Here is a 21,077-nt window from a genome sequence, read left to right on the forward strand (position 1 = left end):
GGTGGCAGGGCCCCGGGGGTGGATGAGGTCCGCCTGGAGTTCCTCAAGGCTCTGGATGTTGTGGGGCTGTCTTGGTTGACACGTCTCTGCGACATTGGGGGCAGTGCCTCTGGACTGGCAGACCGGGGTGGTGGTTCCCCTCTTCAAAAAGGGGGACCGGAGGATGTGCTCCAACTATAGGGGGATCACACTCCTCAGCCTCCCCAGGAAGGTCTTTTCGGGGGTCCTGGAGAGGAGGGTCCGCAAGATTGTCGAACCTCGGATTCAGGAGGAGCAGTGTGGTTTTCGTCCTGGCCGTGGAACTGTGGACCAGCTCTATACCCTTAGCTATACTCCCATGAACTCCGTTGGACTCCGCCAGGGCTGCCCTTTGTCACCAGTTCTCTTCATAACCTTTATGGACAGAATTTCTAGGCACAGCCAGGGCGTTGAAAGACTGCGATTCGGTGGCCTCAGGATCAGGCCGCTGCTTTTTGCAGATGATCTGGTCCTGTTGGCTTCATCGGAGGGTGCCCTTCAGCTCTCTCTGGAGCGGTTTGCAGCCGAGTGAGAAGCGGCTGGGATGAGAATCAGCACCACCAAATCCGAAGCCATGGTTCTCAGCCGGAATGGGCAGAGTTCAGTCTCCGGGTCGGGGACGAGATCCTGCCTCAAGTGGAGGAGTTCAAGTATCTCAGGGTCTTGTTCACGAGTGAGGGAAGGATGGAACGGGAGATCGACCAGCGGATCGGTGCGGCTTCTGCAGTGATGCGGACTCTGCACCGGTCCGTTGTGGTGAAGAAGGAGCTGAGCCTCACCTATGGTCACGTACTTTGGGTAGTGACCGAAAGAATGAGATTGCGAATACAAGCGGCCGAAATGAGAGGAACCAGTTAAGGTGGCTCGGGCAACTTGTGAGGATGCCTCCTGGACGTTTCCCTGGTGAGATGTTCCGGGCACGTCCCTCCGGGAGGCGGCCTGGGAACGCCTTGGGGTCCCCCTGGGAGAGCTAGAAGAAGTGGCTGGGGAGAGGGAAGTCTGGGCTTCCCTGCTGAAGCTGCTGCCCCCGCGACCCGTACCGGAAAAGCGGTAGAAGACGAACAAACGAACGAACGAACAATTCATGTATATGTAGCATTTACTTGTAGCTGGTGGAAGTGGAGCTAGTTTTAAGTTCTTTATTTACAGTTCAGTGGTTTGGTCCAAAGAATCACAAGAAATCTGATTTGTGAGATCAATAAAGGTAAAAAAAAAAAACAACTTCAATTCTGCCAAATAAATTTGTATTCATATTTTGACAATTACTATTTTCCAATTATTATAAGGCAATCTGGGAGGTTTTAAATCTGTTAAATCTGTGTTCACTTTTGCAGCTATCAACTCATAGACATTGCTCTTTTGTAAAGGATTGAGATAATAAGGGTGCTCAAACGTTAACATAACGTTATTTAATGCAAAATCTTAATCTGAAAAGTAACTAGTAGCACTGTGATAGTGTGAAAAGTAAATCTGTACTTCAGTATAGTACTTTGTTACTTTTCACCAATGCACCTACGTGAGTTGAAGCTTGAGGAGGGCTGAACATCCTTCTCTTTTATATATCAGGTCCAACTCCTTAATAAACTCATTAACAATGTCTTAAAATTGTGTTTATTAGGTGTTTGACTTTGTTTTGAGCACAGTATTGACTTTGGATACAAAAAATGATTATTTATTTATACTTTATACACCCAGCTGTGTGTTTTTGCAGGATGGGAAGGCGCACAGACAGATTTCACCGGCCTCTCTCTAGTGATTCACATCTTCCATCCACAAACGTGCTACTCTAAACGGCAGGATCCTGTCACCTGTGTACATTACAGGTAATCCAGTGATATAGTATTGCTGTCATAATGCTTAAACAAACAAGAGACAGACAGAGATACAATGAATTTTAGCCTCAAACACTGGATCCTACATTTCCCAAAATGCAACTCGACAGCAGCTTTCATCAGATCTTCCTTGCCTTGTTTTTCTTTTGAGCTCTACAACTGCAGTTTGTTACCAAAACAAATAAATCATTTTTTTGTCACCCTTTAAAATACTCCTACTCCTAAGCCACAGAAGACATTACACAAAGGGAACTCAGCTGCCACACGGCTTACTGATCACACATTAACTTCCATTGACTTCATTCTGCGAAATAGCTGAAAGGTCCATGGATGACTGGGGTCAACATCCTTCTTATGCAACAGACAAAGATCCCAGAGTAGCCAGATCTGACTGCTGTCCTAGTTAGCTCATTAGCCATTAAGCAGTGATGAATACATTTAGGTTTGAGGAAACGATTTGACCTCTGCAACATCAACCTGCAATCTTGATATTTTAACAGCTGGGTCTGAAAGATTTTGTAACCCCAGAGCTCCAACATAGAATACAGTTTGTGTAAACTCTCCATAGTTATGTATATGATGATATAGTGACATTTTGACCTGTGTTTTTTTTTGGAAAGTCCAGACTGTATCTTATAAATAATAGATATCTCATACATCTGCCTTATTTCCAAGAATTACCTGGTGTGTGTGTGTGTGTTTGTTTTTTTTTTTTTAAGGCAGCTGATCTGAGCAAATACAGCATTTCTGATTTTATTTGTAGGGGGAGATGATTTACTACTCTACTACTACTTATTCAGCTAGTCCTAACCCCATCACCACCCCTGCCCCTCATGTTTTTCATGAAAGCAAAAAAAAAAAAAAAAAACAGGGGATGAAGGAACGCCGCCCCTGCACGGCAGCACCCACACGAGGACAGTGAAACAGTCAGTGTCCTCATCTGTTTGTACAGCTGCAAGTCCTTTTCCTTCAACTCTGACCATTGCCCTGCACAGACACTGTTAATATTATCAGTTGGGGCCCTCATTCAAAGGGAAATATATATATATATATATATATATAAAAAAAAAATGAATGTGATCTGACCTATTATGTTGCTTTAATCCAAGCTCAACACTAAAAACACAGATAGGAATTTTGTTTTTCTAAATAGTGAGACACATCTTGATATATTTTTTGTCCTTGTAGAGCTTCACATCTGTTCTACCAGACGTGGACATGAAAAAGAAAATGAAGAATAATAATCGCTCAAGGTTCAATCCCATATTCCTTACAGACGTATCTTTATCTAATAACTTAGTTATGAAGTTATACCTCTGCAACATTGAAACAAATCCTTGAAAGACCTGTGAACTTTAACTGTGTCGCTTATTCTGATTTTAATAAACTGACATGGCAGCACAAATCACCTCCATTCTTCCAGGACTTTTAAAAACACATAAAAGTTGAAAGGAAAAGGCAAGCAACATGACTGCACAGTTGTCTTCTTATAATTTTGTGTTAATTTCCTATTTCATAAAATACTCGTAAAGCTCATTTAACCCATAATTATTCACACTAGTGGTCTTTATCTTCTTCACTATCAATTGAAGATTTGTTATTTGTTGCCATTTAAGGCACATTACTGCCACCACCTGTCCATGTGGTGTCTTATTAAAATCCGTGGTATCTATTTTGATATCGGTTTGGGTTGTGACCTCTGACATTTCTCTCAACACATCATGACTGCGAAGTTAATTTAAAAGGACAATCCAGTTCATTGCAAACATGTAACAAAAGATCAAGCAGAACCTCTCTTGGTTTTGGTGGTTATATTTCAACATCAGCATATTTTCTTGGCAGCATATAAAAAAAAGGAAAGGAAACAATGACTACAGCTAAATATCAGTCTCTCTAACCATCTCTGTACAGTGTAGGTCCGACTGTTGAGATGTACCACCCTTCATTCATTCCCTTCTGTATCAAAAGTTGAAATGCAAAAACAATCTCCTAGTCTCTAACCAGCCAATAGAAACTTGAGTAAAAATGTGCAGATTAACTCGAATCCTCTCAGATCTACACCAAGTGTCACAGATGTCCGACACATTTTGTTGATTTTTTTTTTTCCTCTCAGTAACCGCTGCTTCCAAAGAATTACAATTGTTCAAACAATAACGGTGTGAGAGACCAAATTGGGGTCCAAATAAACAGAGATGAACCTCCCTTTACCTGTCCTCAGGTACAGAAAATAACAAGAGCTAGAAAATAAACTCTGACATTTAACAACCTTTCTGGGAGGTAAAGGTCTTTTGTACAAGTCCCTGGTGCCTCATCATCAACTACCGATCCATTATTTGGGTTTTTCTTTTCTTTGAATGTGAATTATATCTTTTATATTCTATCCTGATGTGCCTCAGTGTTCAGAACAAAATGAAGCCTGCATCAGAAAAGAATAAATCACTTAAAAAAATTAAAGAGTACTGGCATCCGTAACACCTTACTGGCCAATTGTAGAGCACTACAAGGGGATTAGGCTGTCAGTAGAGACGTCAGTATTCAGACTAGTGGAGTGGCGGGTAAAAGTGGTCCATCCACTAAAGAGTTGTCTTGGCAAAAAACGGGGGCCTAATTCCAGGAGAACAGAAGGTTATGTGATCAAGGCCAGTAACATCGTCCCAGATCATTGGTGAAAGGGTGAGGTCTATTAGAGAGATACAGACAAGCAAAAGTGAGTGTGTCTGACAAGGCTAGTTCCTCTCCTGCACAAATACAGTCTCCTGTGGACAAAGCCCCGCCTCCTGCAGTGTGATGTCATAGTCCAAGTGGGCAAGCTTCCTTCTGGGAAAATTGGTGACGAGTTCGAAGCGTTCATTGGGGTAACCTTTGGACTGGACGTGTCTAACCAGGGCCTTGAAATGAGAGAGTAATACAACAGAGATGAGACATTTTAAAGAACAAACATCGTTCATGTGAGAATGTAAAGATTGATTTTATTTACTAACTTAACAATAGTTTGATATTTTCTAGAAATATACTCATTGGCTTTGTTGCAGACTGTACTTATATAGCCCCTTTCTAGTCCTCTGACCACTCGGAGCACTTTAACACTAAATATCTCATTCACCCACTCACCCACACATTCACTGTTGCCATTGGCTGCCATGCAAGATGCCAACTGCTCATCAGTTTTTGGGAGCTAACCATTCAAACGCATTCACACAGAGATGCAGACAGCCTTCAGGAGCAATCTGGGGTTCAGTATCTTGCCCTCCTCACAAGGTCTGGAGAAGCATCGGATCATAGTGGACGACCTCCTGAGACAACACTTGTATGGCAAATTTAGAGCTCTGTCCAAAGTAAAAAAACAACAAACAAACACCTACCAGCACCTCTTGAGTTCATTCTAGTTTGTTTGATTCGGGTTTAAAATAACAATTTGATGCTTTGTGGGGAGTTCTGGAGTGAACTATTTCTTGGCCAGCAGCAGTAACTTTGAGTCTGACCTCGACTGGTGCAGGGCAACAAACAGTCAGACACATAACCGCACTTAAACTAGTGAATTATCATTTTACACTGATGAAACAACATCAGTGAGCTTTAGAGGTACTTAAAGGCATATTTTTTTTCAACTTTGGACAGATTAAGGCTAGTTGTTTGCTTCCAGCTAAGCTAAACTGAGCTCCATACTTATTGTAAAACGTGAGAGTGACCTCGATCTTCTCATCTGACTCTCAGCAACAAAGCAAAGTAAATTTCCTAAAATGTTTAACTACTCCTTTTATTGCTGTTGTTGTTGTTGTTGTTGTGTGGTCTCACCATAAGTCTTGCTTTAGAAGACAAGGAAATCTGCTCTCTTTGTCCATCTGGATAACGGAGCATCAACCTGGCTTTGGGACCTTTGCGGAAAAAGAAAACATGGTGATAAATTTATTTTTATTTTTTTCAGAAATGATGCAGCTGCTGTTTTAGCCAAAAAGTTAACCAACCAAACTTGCTATGTTTTATGACTCTGTCACCTTTGGTCAATCAATATAATTCTGGAAAGAATGCAGGGGAATTTTAGTGCAAGAGAAGTGACGCAAAACAAAGAGCATAAATTAATGATTAATTTAATAACTGAGCCATCGCCCACATTCTTCTCTGAAAATTGATTGTGTGTGTGCAGACTGATTCTTGACAGTCCACATCCTGCAGAGGGGTTTACTGATAACTATTCACACCTAATACCAGATAGATACCATTCATGGTTATGCTCTGGGGAATACAGTATAAATTCAGCAGTATGTAGCTAGAGTAGTAGTAGTGAATGTGATTATAAACATGCAGTCATGGTGAGTGGAAGGCAGCTATAGCACCGATGTCTAGTTCTGTTTTTGAATAGCATCTCTGTGACCTCTCAAATCTACAAATTTGTGTTCAAGCTCAATAGATGTCCCGGTTTGACGCTCTGTTGTTGTATCACAACAACACGTGGGCATGCTCGAGCTCTCAGAGTACTACTGAATGCTTTAGCGGAGGCTGATCTGTACACTTCAAGTGCTCATTAACTGATGGTTAACAAACATTTTGAGGGTCTTTTTGCAGGCTGGAGATAACCTCAAGGACATTCCCTCATTATACGCGTTTCAGGATTCAAATTACCCTCTGACGTACCATTGTCATCAGGACAGTCCACGTCACAGGGTTGGGCAGTGCTGGTCTTGGAAGGTCCTGCGCTTTCCGCTGCTGGGGTACAGTGGTTCCCTCCAGAATCTGCTTCTGGGTGAAGATGACGAGGGGCAGCAGCTGAGGGCTCCAGGTGGTTCTTTTTGCTCTCCTCTTTCTTGTGACTGTGGTTGTTTTCTTTGTACGGAGACTTTCTGTGGGAAGAAGTTGAACTATCGGGATGCAGACGCTGCTGAGCCGCAGTGGCCGGGGGGAGCTGGGTGTGTTTGACGGTAGGAGTTTTCTCTTCGTGGGGTACGGGCGTTTCGCTGTCTGAGCCATCGACGGAGATTGGACCCTCGCTGTCAGAAAAAGGCTCCGCGTCTGATTCGTCGTCTGACCGGGGGGAGTCGGGGGCTTCGGGCGCATTTGAAGACTCGTAGTGGGTCTCCTGCAGGGAGGCTCGGATAGCCGCCTCCAGCTGACTGTCTTCGCTGGCATCAATCAGACTCTCCTAGAACAAAAAACAGAGTGTGCAGCTGTAGACAACAGATCAAAGAGTCGGGAAAAATGTGGTAAAACTTCAAATGCTAGCGGCCGCTGTGTGATACCAACAAAAATAACAAAAATCAACTAGATTTTGAGAAATGATCATTAGCAAGCCTGTAATTAAGCCTTTACAACCAGGAAGAGGCAACAATGAAGTTGTATCGCCATATACAATAACCAGAATATCAGATAATAGCCCTACAATTCATAAATAGTGACAGTGGAAATTCCAACAGAGTCACACAGAGAGCGAGAATTAGAGATGACACATGAGATGAGAGACCCACAGAGCGAGCTCGTTTGGCAGGGGGCGCATGGCAGGACGGCCCATCGAGCTGCCCGTGCTCTGCCAGGAAGCCGGTCGCCTGCTCCAGGAACGATGCCACGTCCAGCTGGTTCCACTCCACCATCTTTTGACCTGAAGTGAACAAGTTTTGAATGATACGGGTCAACAACAGATACATCGATGTCAACAGCTGCAGTGAGACATCGGCTCACTCTGACATCAACAACACTGTTAACATGGTTACACAGACGACAAAGCAGTTCGCGTTTATCTTCATTATTTATTTAGTGAAAAGCCTATTGTCGGCCTCTATTGATCTCATCACTTAATCATGTGATATATCTCTTAATTCAAGGAGGGCTGGCTTTAAAATTCCTCAAATTTTTTACATCCCATGCTGCTGTCCTGTCCTTCTACATGGTACGCACATAGAAGGGATATGTTGTCCCCTCTTAAAAGTAACTAAAAAAACATTTCACTGTATCTTTCAACATGTGACTGGTGATCAAGCTGTGGATAATGTTGTGACTAACTTTCCACTCACCTGTGCGGGGATCGAGGATAGAAATATAGGGGAACTTGTTCAGCTTATAAAACTGGATGTATCTTTGTCCCTCTTCACTGTCATGATATACCTGTAATGGAAGAAAATGCATGATACAATACAGAAATTTAACGCACACTAGATACGCCTGAATTGAGTGACATGCATGTGGATATTAGCATTATGAGACTTCAGGACAAAGTGGGATTTATTGTGCTGATTGCAAGACAGTAGAAGTAGGAGTAGGAGTGGGTACAGCAACATCATTGTTTGAAACAACTGCTTTACCTCCAATTTTTGTTGCCGTACCATCTGTGGTTTCTATTTTTGCATCACTGACTAAATGAATCTCTCTTCCCATCGAATCAGTTTAGCAGCTGGACTCAGTTTGCAGGAACGTGAAAGCACCACGATCACGTGTGACTCTGGGATTTGAAACTGCGTACCTGCCAGAATATAAAATGTTCTCTGATGATGGTCTTCACCGCGTCATTACTCCAAACATCCCTGTTCAGGCACTGGCAGGCAAAGTCCTGAACATTTTGAATGTTGATCATTAGCCACTTGTTCTCCAGTTGTCCACAGTCTTTTGCCTAAAAGTAAAATAAGAGGAAATAAGAGAAAAACACAGGAAACCAATCTGCATTAAGGGTAAACGATAAGATTGTTTGGTACATCTGGATGAAGAAGAGAAGTAAACACGTGTATCTTTATGAAAACAATAATAAGCATCTACATCACATGTGATTGCACATCCTGGTAGGTGTGCAGGTTTTCATTTTAAACACTGCACCAGTTAATTTTGTAGATGCTGTGAGTGTACACTCAACCCGAGTGGGAAAATTCATCATCACGAACGAAAACCTGTATGCCCCTGTGCTTTCATACATGACAAACCTGGTTTCCCACCTGTGATCGACACTGTCGCCATCTGAAATTTCACTGAAAGCTCACACAAATTGAATAAAGACGTGAGGTGTAAAGTGTCCGGTGAGTGACTCACCGTCTCAAAGCTGCCTTTGTGCATGAGCTCAATGGGAGGACGGAAAAGGTCTGCCAGGGTGCTCAGTTTCTTATCCACTGTGCCACCATTGCGCAGCTCCTGTTCCTGGCGAACTAGGAAAAGAACATTCATAGTCGTTATAAGAGGTGAAGACGGTTAAGACGGAGAGAAAAGCGACAGATTATCTTGTTTGTTGCAATTACGCAGGATTAAGCTGTAAGCTTTAAGTGTGGAAAGCTTGACTTCACTCACTTGTTTCTGTTTGGAAGTCTCGGAAACCATCGAATATAGATCGAGCAGGTCTTCTTCGCTTTGGCACTGCACGTGTAACAGACACATCAGAAGTCACGTTTAGCAGATGAGTGAAAAAGCACCGCCTGAATCAAAACTTTACTGCAACATCTGTGAGGTTGTATAAGAAAAGAAGCACCATCATACCTCCAAACAATGGTTCTGGTTCCACCAATATATCCTGCTTCTGGGGAATGGGTGCTCGTACCTCACTGAGACATAAGACAACATGTTCAGTATTATTCTAACATGCACAGCAGTCCAAATCACAGCGCTGCCCTAAACCCCAAACTTTCCTCGCAGCTCGCTGTTAACCACAACTCTAAACTAGGAAAGAAATTTAGGAGCAGTATTAAAAAAAGTGAATGTTTGAGATGCTAAAACATGACAGAACAGTTTTTGTGAACAAGTTTGTGAAGAAAAATATCATCTTACTCTGAAGGGGGAGCTCTGCTGCTTGAAGCTGCTGAACTGGAGCTGGTGCTGGGCTCCTCTGCGATCCCGCCTCCGTCCAGAAACATGGTCACTGCCATCTCCAGGTTGTTGTTGCATGCTTCCAACATATGTTTTCCTACACTCTCCGTGGCCCCTACAAGAGTGTTACACAGAAGCGTGATTAAACAACTGTAATGCACATGTGTGAAAACACAAAGCTTCCTTGTAATTCACAGAAAAACAAATCTATGATGGAAAGCTGTCTCTCATCAGTCACATAAAACATTTTTAAAAAACCAGAATGATTTCTGCATGTTGTAGCTCATTTACTACACATCATGCATCCATGATGTTACTTTCTTTTTTGCACGAGAGTGCCCCTGAGTTTAATTAATCTTACTATGTTGTTGTGTTGTGACAAAATACTGGATTTATGGGGTGAATAGACACTTGAGGGTTTAAAAAGTGATGCATTGGGCCATATTTGTTTCAAGAAATATTCAATAAAGATCCTATGAACTGGTTTGTGACCAAGAATTGTGACCGAGCTATATTTGGATATAAAAACTCACTTGTCGGTGCTCTCTGGGGAATAAACTCTGTAAATGGGGGACAGTGTTTTTTTGTTTTTTTAAATAACCACAGTGTATCTTTGTCATTTTTTGTTGTTACTTGTGCATTACATGTGCCAACATGTACAGCAATGACGCTGCATCATGCCAACATCTGTAACATAGTACACGTGTATTCTTTTAAAGTACCATACAACTTTACACATGTTGCAACCCGTTTACTACACATCATGTATACACACTTAAACCTGCTTTTATTGTTTGATTCATTTCTCACTACTTTTCATTCATTTGCACCCAATTAAAGCAGACTTGTCAGATACATAAGTCCATGTGAACTTAGTGTTTGATCAGAATTATATCCTCATTTTTGTGTAAGTTTCTAAAACATGTGATCCTATGAACAATGTAACTTAAAATCATTCACAAATATGGGTTGGCACTTATTCTAAAAAAAAAAAAAAGTGTGCAAGTTGAGCTGAAATGAATGAAACTGCCTCAAAGTTACTTTAGGAAATAAATACATGCGGTTTTATGTAATAATTGTTTGCATTTGGGAACATAGTAGGTAGTAGCTCACGTATGCTACGTGATTTGTAGTTGAAACATGCAAAACAAAAACACCAGAGTTGTTCTTAAACGTGTTAAGGTTATAACTCGCAGCGATGCGTTAAAGTATAAAGATGTTTTAAATGTGAAAAAAGACAAACCGAGGGTTAACTTTGCTCTTTTTTTTTTAAAGTGTAGCAGCGTCGTTTGGCTACAACGATCTTTCCGTGCGTACTGCGCATGTCCGTTTCACTTTCCAAGTCTAGCAGCAGCCCCCGAACTGAGTCTCCTGTTTTTTTGTTTTTTTTTTGAACCCGTTAAATAACTTAAAACCTTAAAAAACACTGCCCGTCGTTTCCAAAAGCACACACACAAACTACCGAGGACTCGTCGGCGACAGACAGTGCTCCTCTCGGTGTTGTTAACATCACAGCGAGAGTGGAGATGACAGTAGCACACACGGAGCCTGGCTGGTGATGAAGAAGGGAAATGTTGTACGTCCATTCCTCATTATCAGACAACATGCAGGGCAGAGAGGGAGCAGAAAATCAGCTCTCGGCAAGCGAGGTGGTGTTTGCAACGAGCACCGCAAAGAAAATCAGATATTTTTTAAGTAGTTGTGACAGATTATATCCGAAGCTGGCGGTTTTTATTGTCCCTTTTCGGAGTCTTTCACTTGAGTTTATCAGATAACTGGCTGTGGTTTTTCCCTCTGCAAAGCATTGACAGCGTAGGGGCCAGAGCAGCACTTAACATCCGTTTTCTTGTCTGCGCACTCATTTCGTGTTTTGTTGGAGAAGGGAGCTATTCCTGTTGGATAACCCAAACATACTTAATAGATCAAACGTGAATTAAAATGCTATTTTTACCTGTTATTGCTGTGAATTGTTGTATTAACCCATTCACCCCCGGAGCTGAGGTGTCTCCGAGCGCCGCCATCTTACCGCCACAAACAACAACATAAATGTGGCGCATGCGCAGCGCCGTCCTTTTCCCCCCTTCCCTGGCGCGGCGCGAGCCCCATGCGTCACCAAATGAATCGTGTTGCATTGTGGGTTATGTAGTACAGTAAACACAAATATTATAATTCATTCAAGAATGTGAGTATTTCATAGTTTTTAATGCAGTTTCAGACAAAAATCAAACCTTTTTGTATAGCACATTTCATACAGTTAGTTTAGTTCAAAGTGCTTCATAGATAACTGAAAAGCTGATAAGAGTGAAATAAAAACAGACACAACGCCTGTAGGTTTCATTAGATTAGATTAGATTAGATTACATATACTTTATTCATCCCACCACGGGGAAATTTACTTGTTACAGCAGCAGAGGAAAGTGTAGCATACACTACAGAAGTAGAAAAAAATAGAAAAGGCAAAAAAACAACACAATAAACAGACAGAAATTTCTATAACCTACACAATAAACACGAAAAACAATCAACCTTCAAAACAGTACTGAGGATAAAAGTGGCATGATATATAAAAAGAGTATTTTAATGTAAAGTGTGTAAGAAATATTGCAAAAAAAGTGACCATGATACAAATAATAATATTATTGCAAGAGTAGTGACCATAATATAAATAATATTACAAAAGTAAGTGACCATGATATAAATAATAACTGCAAGGTATGAATGAAATAAAATCGAAAAAAATGCAATGAGGCATAAACAGGAGACTACAACATGATCAGGTGGTGCAGGTGCTGTTAAGTCTGATTATTCCTTCAGTTTTTAAATAATTTTACACTAAACGTTATTTTTTATATAAACCATTTTATTGCTATTGGTGTCTGTGCAGTGTAATTCAATAATAAAACAGCATTTAGGTTCCTTTAAGATTTCACATTAAATTTGCCTATGAAAGGGGAAATTCAGACTCTATGTGTCACGTGTCATTAATTCAGATAGATAAATTCATATAAGTTTTTTTGTTTTTTTCACATGCAGTGTTTTATCAGTACGAAAATGGGTGACATATTTGATGTGATGTTGAATCTTGTAAACAGTGGGTTTAAATTAGTTCCTATGTAGTAAAAAAATAATTACATTTAAATAAAACCTGGCTTTTATATAAAATGCCTCATCATTTACTGCCAAGCTTTTAAGTCTTGATCAACCTCTCATATACATTTTCGTGTTTATTCACCAAATAGATTTTAATTTACTTTCAACATCTTATAGATTTTATAGGTGCAGTTTTTATGTCATGCTGAATTGCCAATTGTTCTAAAATTGTTCTGCAAACATTTTAAAACTTTGTCTTTTTTCTTCTTATTGGCTTGTATGTATCATAACATTTTATAATTGTATGGCCACATTTTATTTATATAATATCTGTTTTACAAGATTCAATTCAGCGTTGTCTAGTTCTGTTTTTTTTTTTTTTTTTTTTTTTTTGCTCTGTAAAGCACTTTGGGCTGCATGTTTGAATGCAGGTTACAATACAAATAAATACTTTAAGAGTTTAAGATTGAATTTAGTTGTTGATCATTCTAGAAAAATGTCACATTCATTCATGAAGTGGCGCCTTAATTAACAACATAAAGAACAAAAAGGCTAAGAAGACTTTAAATAATTTGAAAGAATTTGAAATTATATTGAAATTACTATTCACTCCTCTGGCCTTTATAAAGTCTTCTACTATTTTTGAGTCACTGTTGTTGTACATCTTTGTTGTAAATAAAGAAAGTTAAAATAAAAGATTACATTACAAGATCAGATTACAGTTTGGCTATTCTGTTCCAAAATTGTACTGGATCAGTTATGACAAATATTATATCTAATGAATTAAGACTACATAGACTTGCTGTGTAAGTAGTGTCATTTTATTATTTGCATAATACATTCAGTTTGAAAACAGCTTCAACCAAGCCTGAAACCTGAAGAATCAGTTCTAACAACAACAAGCTACAAGCAATTTGAATAATTGCTCATCCAGTGACCATTTAAGGCCAAATCAAGCTCTTAATTACAATATCTCACACAAATCTGTTGTGCTGCCTGACATAAACAAGGGAAAAAAAGAAAAGAAAAAGAAAAGGTATTTCACTTTACAAAGGGAAGGTGATGATGGCACTGACTTTCTACATTGTGATATGTCCAAACTATATTTACAAATGCACAAAGTGGCACTTCTAATCCCACTGGCCAACTTCATATAAAATAAGATTATAATCAAGTTTTGTTGATAGTCGATTTGGGCTCCTAAATGTTTGACAGCAGTGATTTGGTCAAGATCACTAACCATAAAGAATTTGATTTAAAAGGTTCATTTGAAAAAAAATTGATAGACATCTATAATACAAATCAGCATATTAAGCTGTTGTTTTGTTGCCTACAAAGGGAGATTCAGTACTAACTAGACTGCTTTAACAGTTAACTATAGACCCAGATGAAAGGAATTAGGCGATAATGTCTCTTATGTTGCACAGAAAGCACTTAAAGTTTAGCTTTCTCCATGTAAACCCAGCGAAGTGCTGAAATCGGATGCATCTGTACCATGTCCACACGTGACCTTTCAGCCCTGAGGTGGGGAATTATTTTCATATAAAAGACATATCACTTTTTGATTGTAACAGGGAGTAAATCAAGTGCACTCAAGCATTATATACAGGGAACTATAAGAATAGGTCACTTAGTTTTGGTTGAAGGTGGTCATCATGAATATTTATTTTTAAGCAATACTAAAGGCCAAATGAGAATATTGCAAAATGTGTCACTGTGGTGTCTTTACATAATCCTTATCAATTTTGAACCTCAAAATGTTTTTAAAAAAAACTGCGTAAAGTAATTTATCTTACATTAGTTAACAACACTTGTGAGACCAGTCCTGCCATTATTAAGTAAATTTACTTTAAAAAAAAAAAAAACAATCTACATTTTACTGTTTTACATTTTACTGAACAAGTCAAGGGAGAACTAAAAGGCTGTGATTAGTGATGTGTTCAAGATACAAACAGAAAAGAAAGGAGAGGGGATTGATGTTTATAAATCATATTTATGGACACGTGAGCTTTATTTTACCGCAGAGGTCACTCTTATTAATCCGAAAATGGGTCTATGAGATCTAAAATATCTAGACAAGGAATACACAAGGCTGCTTGACATCAAAACGTGCCCTTCATCAGTAATGATACCAGTTTATTAACACGAGTCATGAGTTTCTGAGGTTTTCCTTAAAAAGAGTTCAAATCTGCCACTTTACTGGACTATCTAAATCTGCACGGCATCACTATGGCACATTAATTTGAGATGTTTCTGTGACTGTAGAGCCTGGACGGTTTTGTAGCGTGTTGGAACCAAAGGAGACGATAAGAAGTATTCTGATAATTAAAATATGTAAATTATATTTTATTATGGACCTTCCCTTTAAAATTGCTGTTATTTTAGCCACTGAGTAGTGTGTCTTGAAAGAACAGTCTCATCTTGTCCAACCAAAAGGAATAAACTCATACCAAAATCCTTCAAATAGTACGAATGCCAGCCTTTCCTCGTGTGTGATAGCAGTGCAACTTCAACAGCGTGATAAATAATCATTTTCCTGATGGGGTACGGCATGATGGAGGAAAGAAGAAGGTCTCCATACTGTATCCCTCATGCAAAACAATAAAAGAAGTGCAGAGGAGAGGTGAAGAAATGGGTGCAGGGTACTTTTAGGGGAATTCATTTTCACAGTTCAGATCCAGCGTCATAAATAAATAAGCTTCCCGTACAATAGCATAGATCAAAGTGTGAATGAGTGCATACATGCATACATGTATGTCGAGTGAGCCATGGGTGAATTTAATGTTGGAATGTATATCTGTGTATGGAGTGACTATATGAGGCCAGCGTGTTTTGAAATGAAGTTTGTTCTGTAGGTAGGGCAGGCAGGGCGGTGAGGGCGAACACTGAAGTTGGCAGGTGAACTGCAGGACTGCAGCTTAGAAGCGGATGAAGGTTGCGTCGATCTGGCGTACACTGGGCAGAGCCAGCATGATCTTTCGCCGGTACTGCGGGTCCTTCTGTAGAGGGTTTCTTTCGAGATAGACCGTCTCCAGAGACTTGGCATTCTTCAACTCATCGAGATCTGACCAGTTATCTATCTGATTATCGTTCATCTGGGAAGAGATAGAAAAAATGTCGCAGTGTTTAAAAAGTTGTTACATCTCTCTACATTTTTTCTGTTATATTTATATAGTTATTTTTTAATGATATTTCTAACACCAAAATTACAATTCTACTTGCTTATGTTCATCTTCTTTTGTTATTATTTGATACACGCTTTAGTTTTAGTTTGTTTCCCATGCCAATAAAGCTTCTCTGATTTGAATTGAAAAACAACACAGCTGATACGATACTTGTGACATACATTATGGAAGATGTGGAGACCATTCAAACAGTAATTGTTGTTTACTTGGTCAATAAGAAAACAATCAAGAGATCAGTAATAATTCTACATAATAATAAACATAATACCGAACTTTAAGTCACTGAGCATTCATTAGGAGTATATAATCATTTCATTAAATGGTTTATGACACACTATAATGTAGTTGTTTGCAGTAATGTAGTCCTTTTCTTTTCCATTTCTTGACTGTTGTTATGACCTGTGCCTCTGGAGTCTTTGCTGATGCACTATGGGCTTTCAAAAAGGCAGAAAATTGTAATTTCTGCCAAAACAGGGCTCCAGAGCGCTGTGTAAACAGCAACAGAGTTCATAAATAGGACTGTCAACAGGAAACTGGATTTCTTTTTAAAATCAGCACTCTCACTTAGACCTGTTCTTCATGACATGATTGTTTAGATATCAAATTACATTTATTTTTGACTATTTAGTATTTCATTCATCAACCAATAAGATATCCTTAATTAGTCATATGTCACTGCAGGACAAGCACAGGCATAATTAATAATTTAATAATGGTTGGACCAGATCCAGAGCTCTGTTATTGTGCATGCTGGCTTTTGGCTCACTGAGACGTGCTTTTCCTGCTACGTCAAAGCTAAGTCAAAACATCGGATATGAAAAGATGCATTATTTCAGCTCTAGGTGGTCTGTAACAAAACATTTAATAAAATACCATGATATTATTCATATTCTGATTTAACATCACAAATGATCCGTACCCAGAACTCCTGCAGGTCTGTCAGATGGCTGATGTTTTCAATTTTCTTTATTCGATTGGCTGCGATGTCCAGCGTTGTGAGCTTTTTCTGTGAGAGAAAAATAAAGTGTTTGAATGCATAGCAAAAACTTTGTTGTTGTCGTCTGAACAGTTTGGCATTCAGTTCTTTCAGAAATAACTCACATTGTTTTCCAATCCCTCGATGACCTCAATGCCATTGTGGCTCAGGTAGAGCTCTCTCAGGCTGAGAAGGTTCTGTAGACCCTCAATTTTAGTAATCCGGTTACTCTGCAAATAAATGTTCACAATGTTATCGACCTGCCGTTTCAAGAATACACACTAATACTCATGCAGATCTTGAAGAGAATGTGTGTGAGGCTACCTGAATGCTTAAAACAGTCAGGTTGTGTAAACCTTCCAGATTCTGAAGCTTTGTTATTTTATTGGTGCCAAGAAACAAACTTTGCAAAGAAGAAAGTGTATCCAGGTTCTCTATGACCTAGGAAGAAACCAAAAGACATGAGCATGACAGGATGATTTCACCAATGTTCCATTCATTTTGACAAACCGTGTTTCTATATTTTTAATTGTCTAAGTCATACCCGGATGCGATTGGAGCCCAGCTCCAGCATCTCCACGCCCGTCAAGTGCTCCAGGTTGGCAATGCTGCTAATTTTGTTGTGAAGCAGAAAAAGTTTCTTCACTTGAGTCAACTGCTCCAAGCCCTCCACCCTCCTCAGAATGTTGAAGGACACGTCGAGCTGCCTGTGGACCAGTCAAAGAAACCAACAATCACTTGATAGTCGTGTACGGAAGTTGGATTTATTGATAATAATGAGAGACAAAGCCCAGGGTTTTCTTCAGACTTACTCCAGCTCTGTGAGGTGGTGCAGGTTCTCCAGTTTGCGGATCTGATTGTCGTAGAGATCAAGTTCCCGCAGTGAGGTCAAGCTGTCAAGGTTTTCTATCTTTTTAATGAGATTCTGTCGTAAGGAGAGTGTCTGTAGAGAGAGATGAAAACAAAATGAACAGATATCGTCAAAAGCTGTATTTTAATACTGACCATAAATCCTTCACATTTCAGATATGGTTATCTAAAAAAATATATAACAAATTGTGTTTACTTTTCTTGTAAAAGTTTAAAAGGAATGACCCCAGATTGAGCATAACAGGCTGCTACTACTGGTAACTTACTTTAGCCTTCTGTAGCACCTCCAATCCTTCAATTTTTCCAATACGACAATGAACAAGATCAACATCCTAGAAAGAAAAACAGGCAGCTTAGGATGACATACTGTCTACAAGTAACAGAAATCGTCATTAGGCTTTATTGTGTCATGTACACACAAGTGCCCAGCCCACACATTGACTTAATACACACCAGACAACACTGAAGAATATATATATATTTTTTTAAAGATTATTTTTTTGACAGGGAATGACATGCTGGAAAGAGCCACAGGTCGGATTCGAACCCTGGGCTTCCACAGCGAGGACTCAGCCTTCACACGAAGAACTTGACATTAATTTTTTAAACAAATAAAGAACTTTGTGTCACCTTCCACTCCAAAATCTACCACATAAAAGTTAAGAAAGCAGTGATTAAACACGAATAAATGCTAAAAAAGCATTAAAAATTTTGTGACAGTAGCCAAAGACAAACAGAGGTTAAGTTTCTAGGCCGTCCTCTAACCTCTTCCTCTGGGTCCAAGGTTATGGTGTCCATGTCAACAGGAGACTCTTCTTTACCTTTAATGAAAGCGAGAGTAAATCAGATACGACCATGACACAGAGGTTGAGGAATTATAACACGATTTTAAAAAAATGCCTCCAGGTTGTCGTGCAGACAGACGAATTGCTCTGTGTCACACTGCTGATTAATTAATTCATGTTGAATCGATGATGATGATTTACTTGTGCTTGTGGGCTGATTGGGGTCCACGTCGCCATTGATACTCCTCCTCCTGGTCTCATCATCACCAGACTCCTCAGACTCACCCCTTCGGTCCACTGCAGTCAGCAGCAGACAAAAGAGAGAAGAAGAAGAAGAAGAAGAGGAGATGCTTAATTTCACCATGAGGCTGCAGAGTTGTTGTCAGTGGCACATTTAGCTGATGCACGTGTAATATGATGCGACGGGACTACAGCAGGCCCAGCTCCACCTTCATGTTCATGTTCATGAGGAGTCAGGGTGGATGTCATGTGGAGCATCCTGCACACGACTGTGAACTGTGACACTACACTACACACACCGCAGCTTTCAACACCGTTGTTGTATTTCTCATCTTACCAGGTGGCAGCCAGCTCATGAGCTAAGGTTAGCTTTCTGACATTAACACACAGGCTAACGCTGCCTAGCTCATTGGAGCACAGCAGGCGCGTTTACGAGCTACATTTGGTGTCGCGTTATACGGGCACATCATTTATATTGAACATAAAACCCAGTGTCAGTCCTTTAGGCGGCTAGAGAGGCTGAAACGAGCTGTGGCTGAGCGGGGCAGCATGAGTTGACTGAATAAGGTCAGCTAACGAGGATTGTTGTTAGCCTGTTAGCACAGATGAAGGTCTGGTCAGGAGGACAAACAAACCGGATGTGCTCATGGAAAAAACAAAACAGACACGTTTCTCTGGGTTAACGCCAGTTCTCCCAGCTAATACAATCCCAGCTCGGCTTCGTCTTCACACATTTACTCACCTTCCATTTCTTGGAGCTCTCCAACAGACCGGGAAGCCATGTTTCCTGTAAACAGTCCTGACAACCGCTCAGCCAATCCGCTGCAGGCTCGTTGCTGCGCGCGGACACCAGGGGGCGCTGCAGCCTCGCGCTAAAAGCTTGTACACATTGTGTATTTAACCCTAAAACACCAACGTTCAAATTAGTAACACCATCACTAACCAGTAATTGTAGTACTCTAGTACTTTAATTTCCCAATATACAATATCACATAAAATGTAAAAAGGCAGCAAAATTCTTGAAAAATCAGGTAATTTCCTAATAAAAAATAATAATAGTACTGGGCACAGTCTTTCTGCATCAACTTGTAGATAGACAAAAAATGCCACTCACTATCACTAATGTTGGGTGAAAATCATGCCTTTTTGAAAAAAAAAAAAAACAGATGGGAGGAGGGAAACAAACATACCATTAATGACATCAGTGAGCAGCCTGAAGCTACCCAAGGACCCATGCAACTCAGACAACACAATGAAAATTACATGACAAGAATTGTGTGGGTGAAAGTCACCCTAGTGTTCTAGGGTTAATGTACCATTCAGGGGTGAAGGAAGTATTTAGATCATTTACTTTATTAAAAGTACTACTACTACACTATAACAATGCTCTGTTACAAGTATAGGCACCCAGCTCGAACACTGTTCTGCTTGTTACCTCCTGGCAGCTTTTACTACCAGGCCATCAGATTTATTAAAGGCCCAGTGTGTAACATTTAAGGATATCTATTGACAGAAATTAAATATCATATTTATAACTATGTTTTCATGAATGAAGCTTTTATATCTACACATTCCTCTTCTACGCAGTCCGCCCTTTTGAACCACTTTGTTTCTACAGAAGCCCAGAATTAACAAATCAAACACTGGCTCTTCACTGGACCTTTCACTTTTTACTTTTTAAGTTTTGGCCACGTACTTCTTGAACCAGAGAGGGAGAGAAATCAAACTTCACCACTAGATGCCACTAAATTCTACATACTGGACCTTTAATAGGATTGCTGTCTGTAACCATGACTGTTGCTACAGTGCTAGGACTTGATTTTTTTTGTGTGTAATTCTTTTATAAAACACCTGTCACTTCACTCTGTCTGCAGAAATGTAGACAACCAGGACTGCTGCCATACTACCATGACTGATACTCACACTGCACAGTACCCCTGTATGCACTTGTCACTTTACTCTTACTCTTAATATTTTAAACAGTGTAGTACATCCTACTTATATAGTATGTTCATATCTATTCATACAGTGATACCTCTCCAATACTGTTATATACTTGACACAACCTTTTCACATTATATTTTTTTATCTTCTTCATCTAGTGCTGTCACCACAGCTAGTGCTGTTAATGCTGAGCTGACCAATTCTTCTCATCCAACACATTTTATTGTACTGCTGACACTGTGTTAACTTAAAACTGAAATCTGAAACTGAAAACTGTGTATACAGCAAAGTATTACAAGTACTGAAAGTAAAAGTACTCAGTGCAGAAAAAGACCCCTGTGACTGATATATACTATATATTTTTATT

The 21,077-nt window shown here is 39.8% G+C and overlaps 2 protein-coding genes across 2 annotated transcripts; both read right to left on the minus strand.

The window, feature by feature from the left end:
* Positions 1-3,646: 3,646 nt before the first annotated feature.
* Positions 3,647-11,699, minus strand: ubxn7 (UBX domain protein 7). The gene is made up of 11 exons (XM_010743638.3): positions 11,572-11,699; positions 9,582-9,735; positions 9,294-9,358; positions 9,108-9,173; positions 8,856-8,968; positions 8,299-8,445; positions 7,853-7,943; positions 7,310-7,440; positions 6,483-6,987; positions 5,646-5,725; positions 3,647-4,738 (listed from the first exon to the last, which is right to left on the minus strand). The coding sequence occupies exons 1-11, from the start codon at positions 11,675-11,677 to the stop codon at positions 4,577-4,579; spliced, it is 1,620 nt and encodes a 539-aa protein (XP_010741940.3). The 5' UTR covers positions 11,678-11,699; the 3' UTR covers positions 3,647-4,576.
* Positions 11,700-13,513: 1,814 nt separating this feature from the next.
* ppp1r7 (protein phosphatase 1, regulatory (inhibitor) subunit 7) lies at positions 13,514-19,660 on the minus strand. The gene is made up of 10 exons (XM_019262299.2): positions 19,509-19,660; positions 18,728-18,823; positions 18,507-18,562; positions 18,008-18,073; positions 17,684-17,814; positions 17,416-17,578; positions 17,196-17,312; positions 16,997-17,101; positions 16,815-16,901; positions 13,514-15,805 (listed from the first exon to the last, which is right to left on the minus strand). The coding sequence occupies exons 1-10, from the start codon at positions 19,546-19,548 to the stop codon at positions 15,629-15,631; spliced, it is 1,038 nt and encodes a 345-aa protein (XP_019117844.1). The 5' UTR covers positions 19,549-19,660; the 3' UTR covers positions 13,514-15,628.
* Between the last annotated feature and the right edge of the window lie 1,417 nt (positions 19,661-21,077).

Source organism: Larimichthys crocea, chromosome II (genome assembly GCF_000972845.2).
Source record: "Larimichthys crocea isolate SSNF chromosome II, L_crocea_2.0, whole genome shotgun sequence".
Classification (NCBI taxonomy): domain Eukaryota; kingdom Metazoa; phylum Chordata; class Actinopteri; family Sciaenidae; genus Larimichthys; species Larimichthys crocea.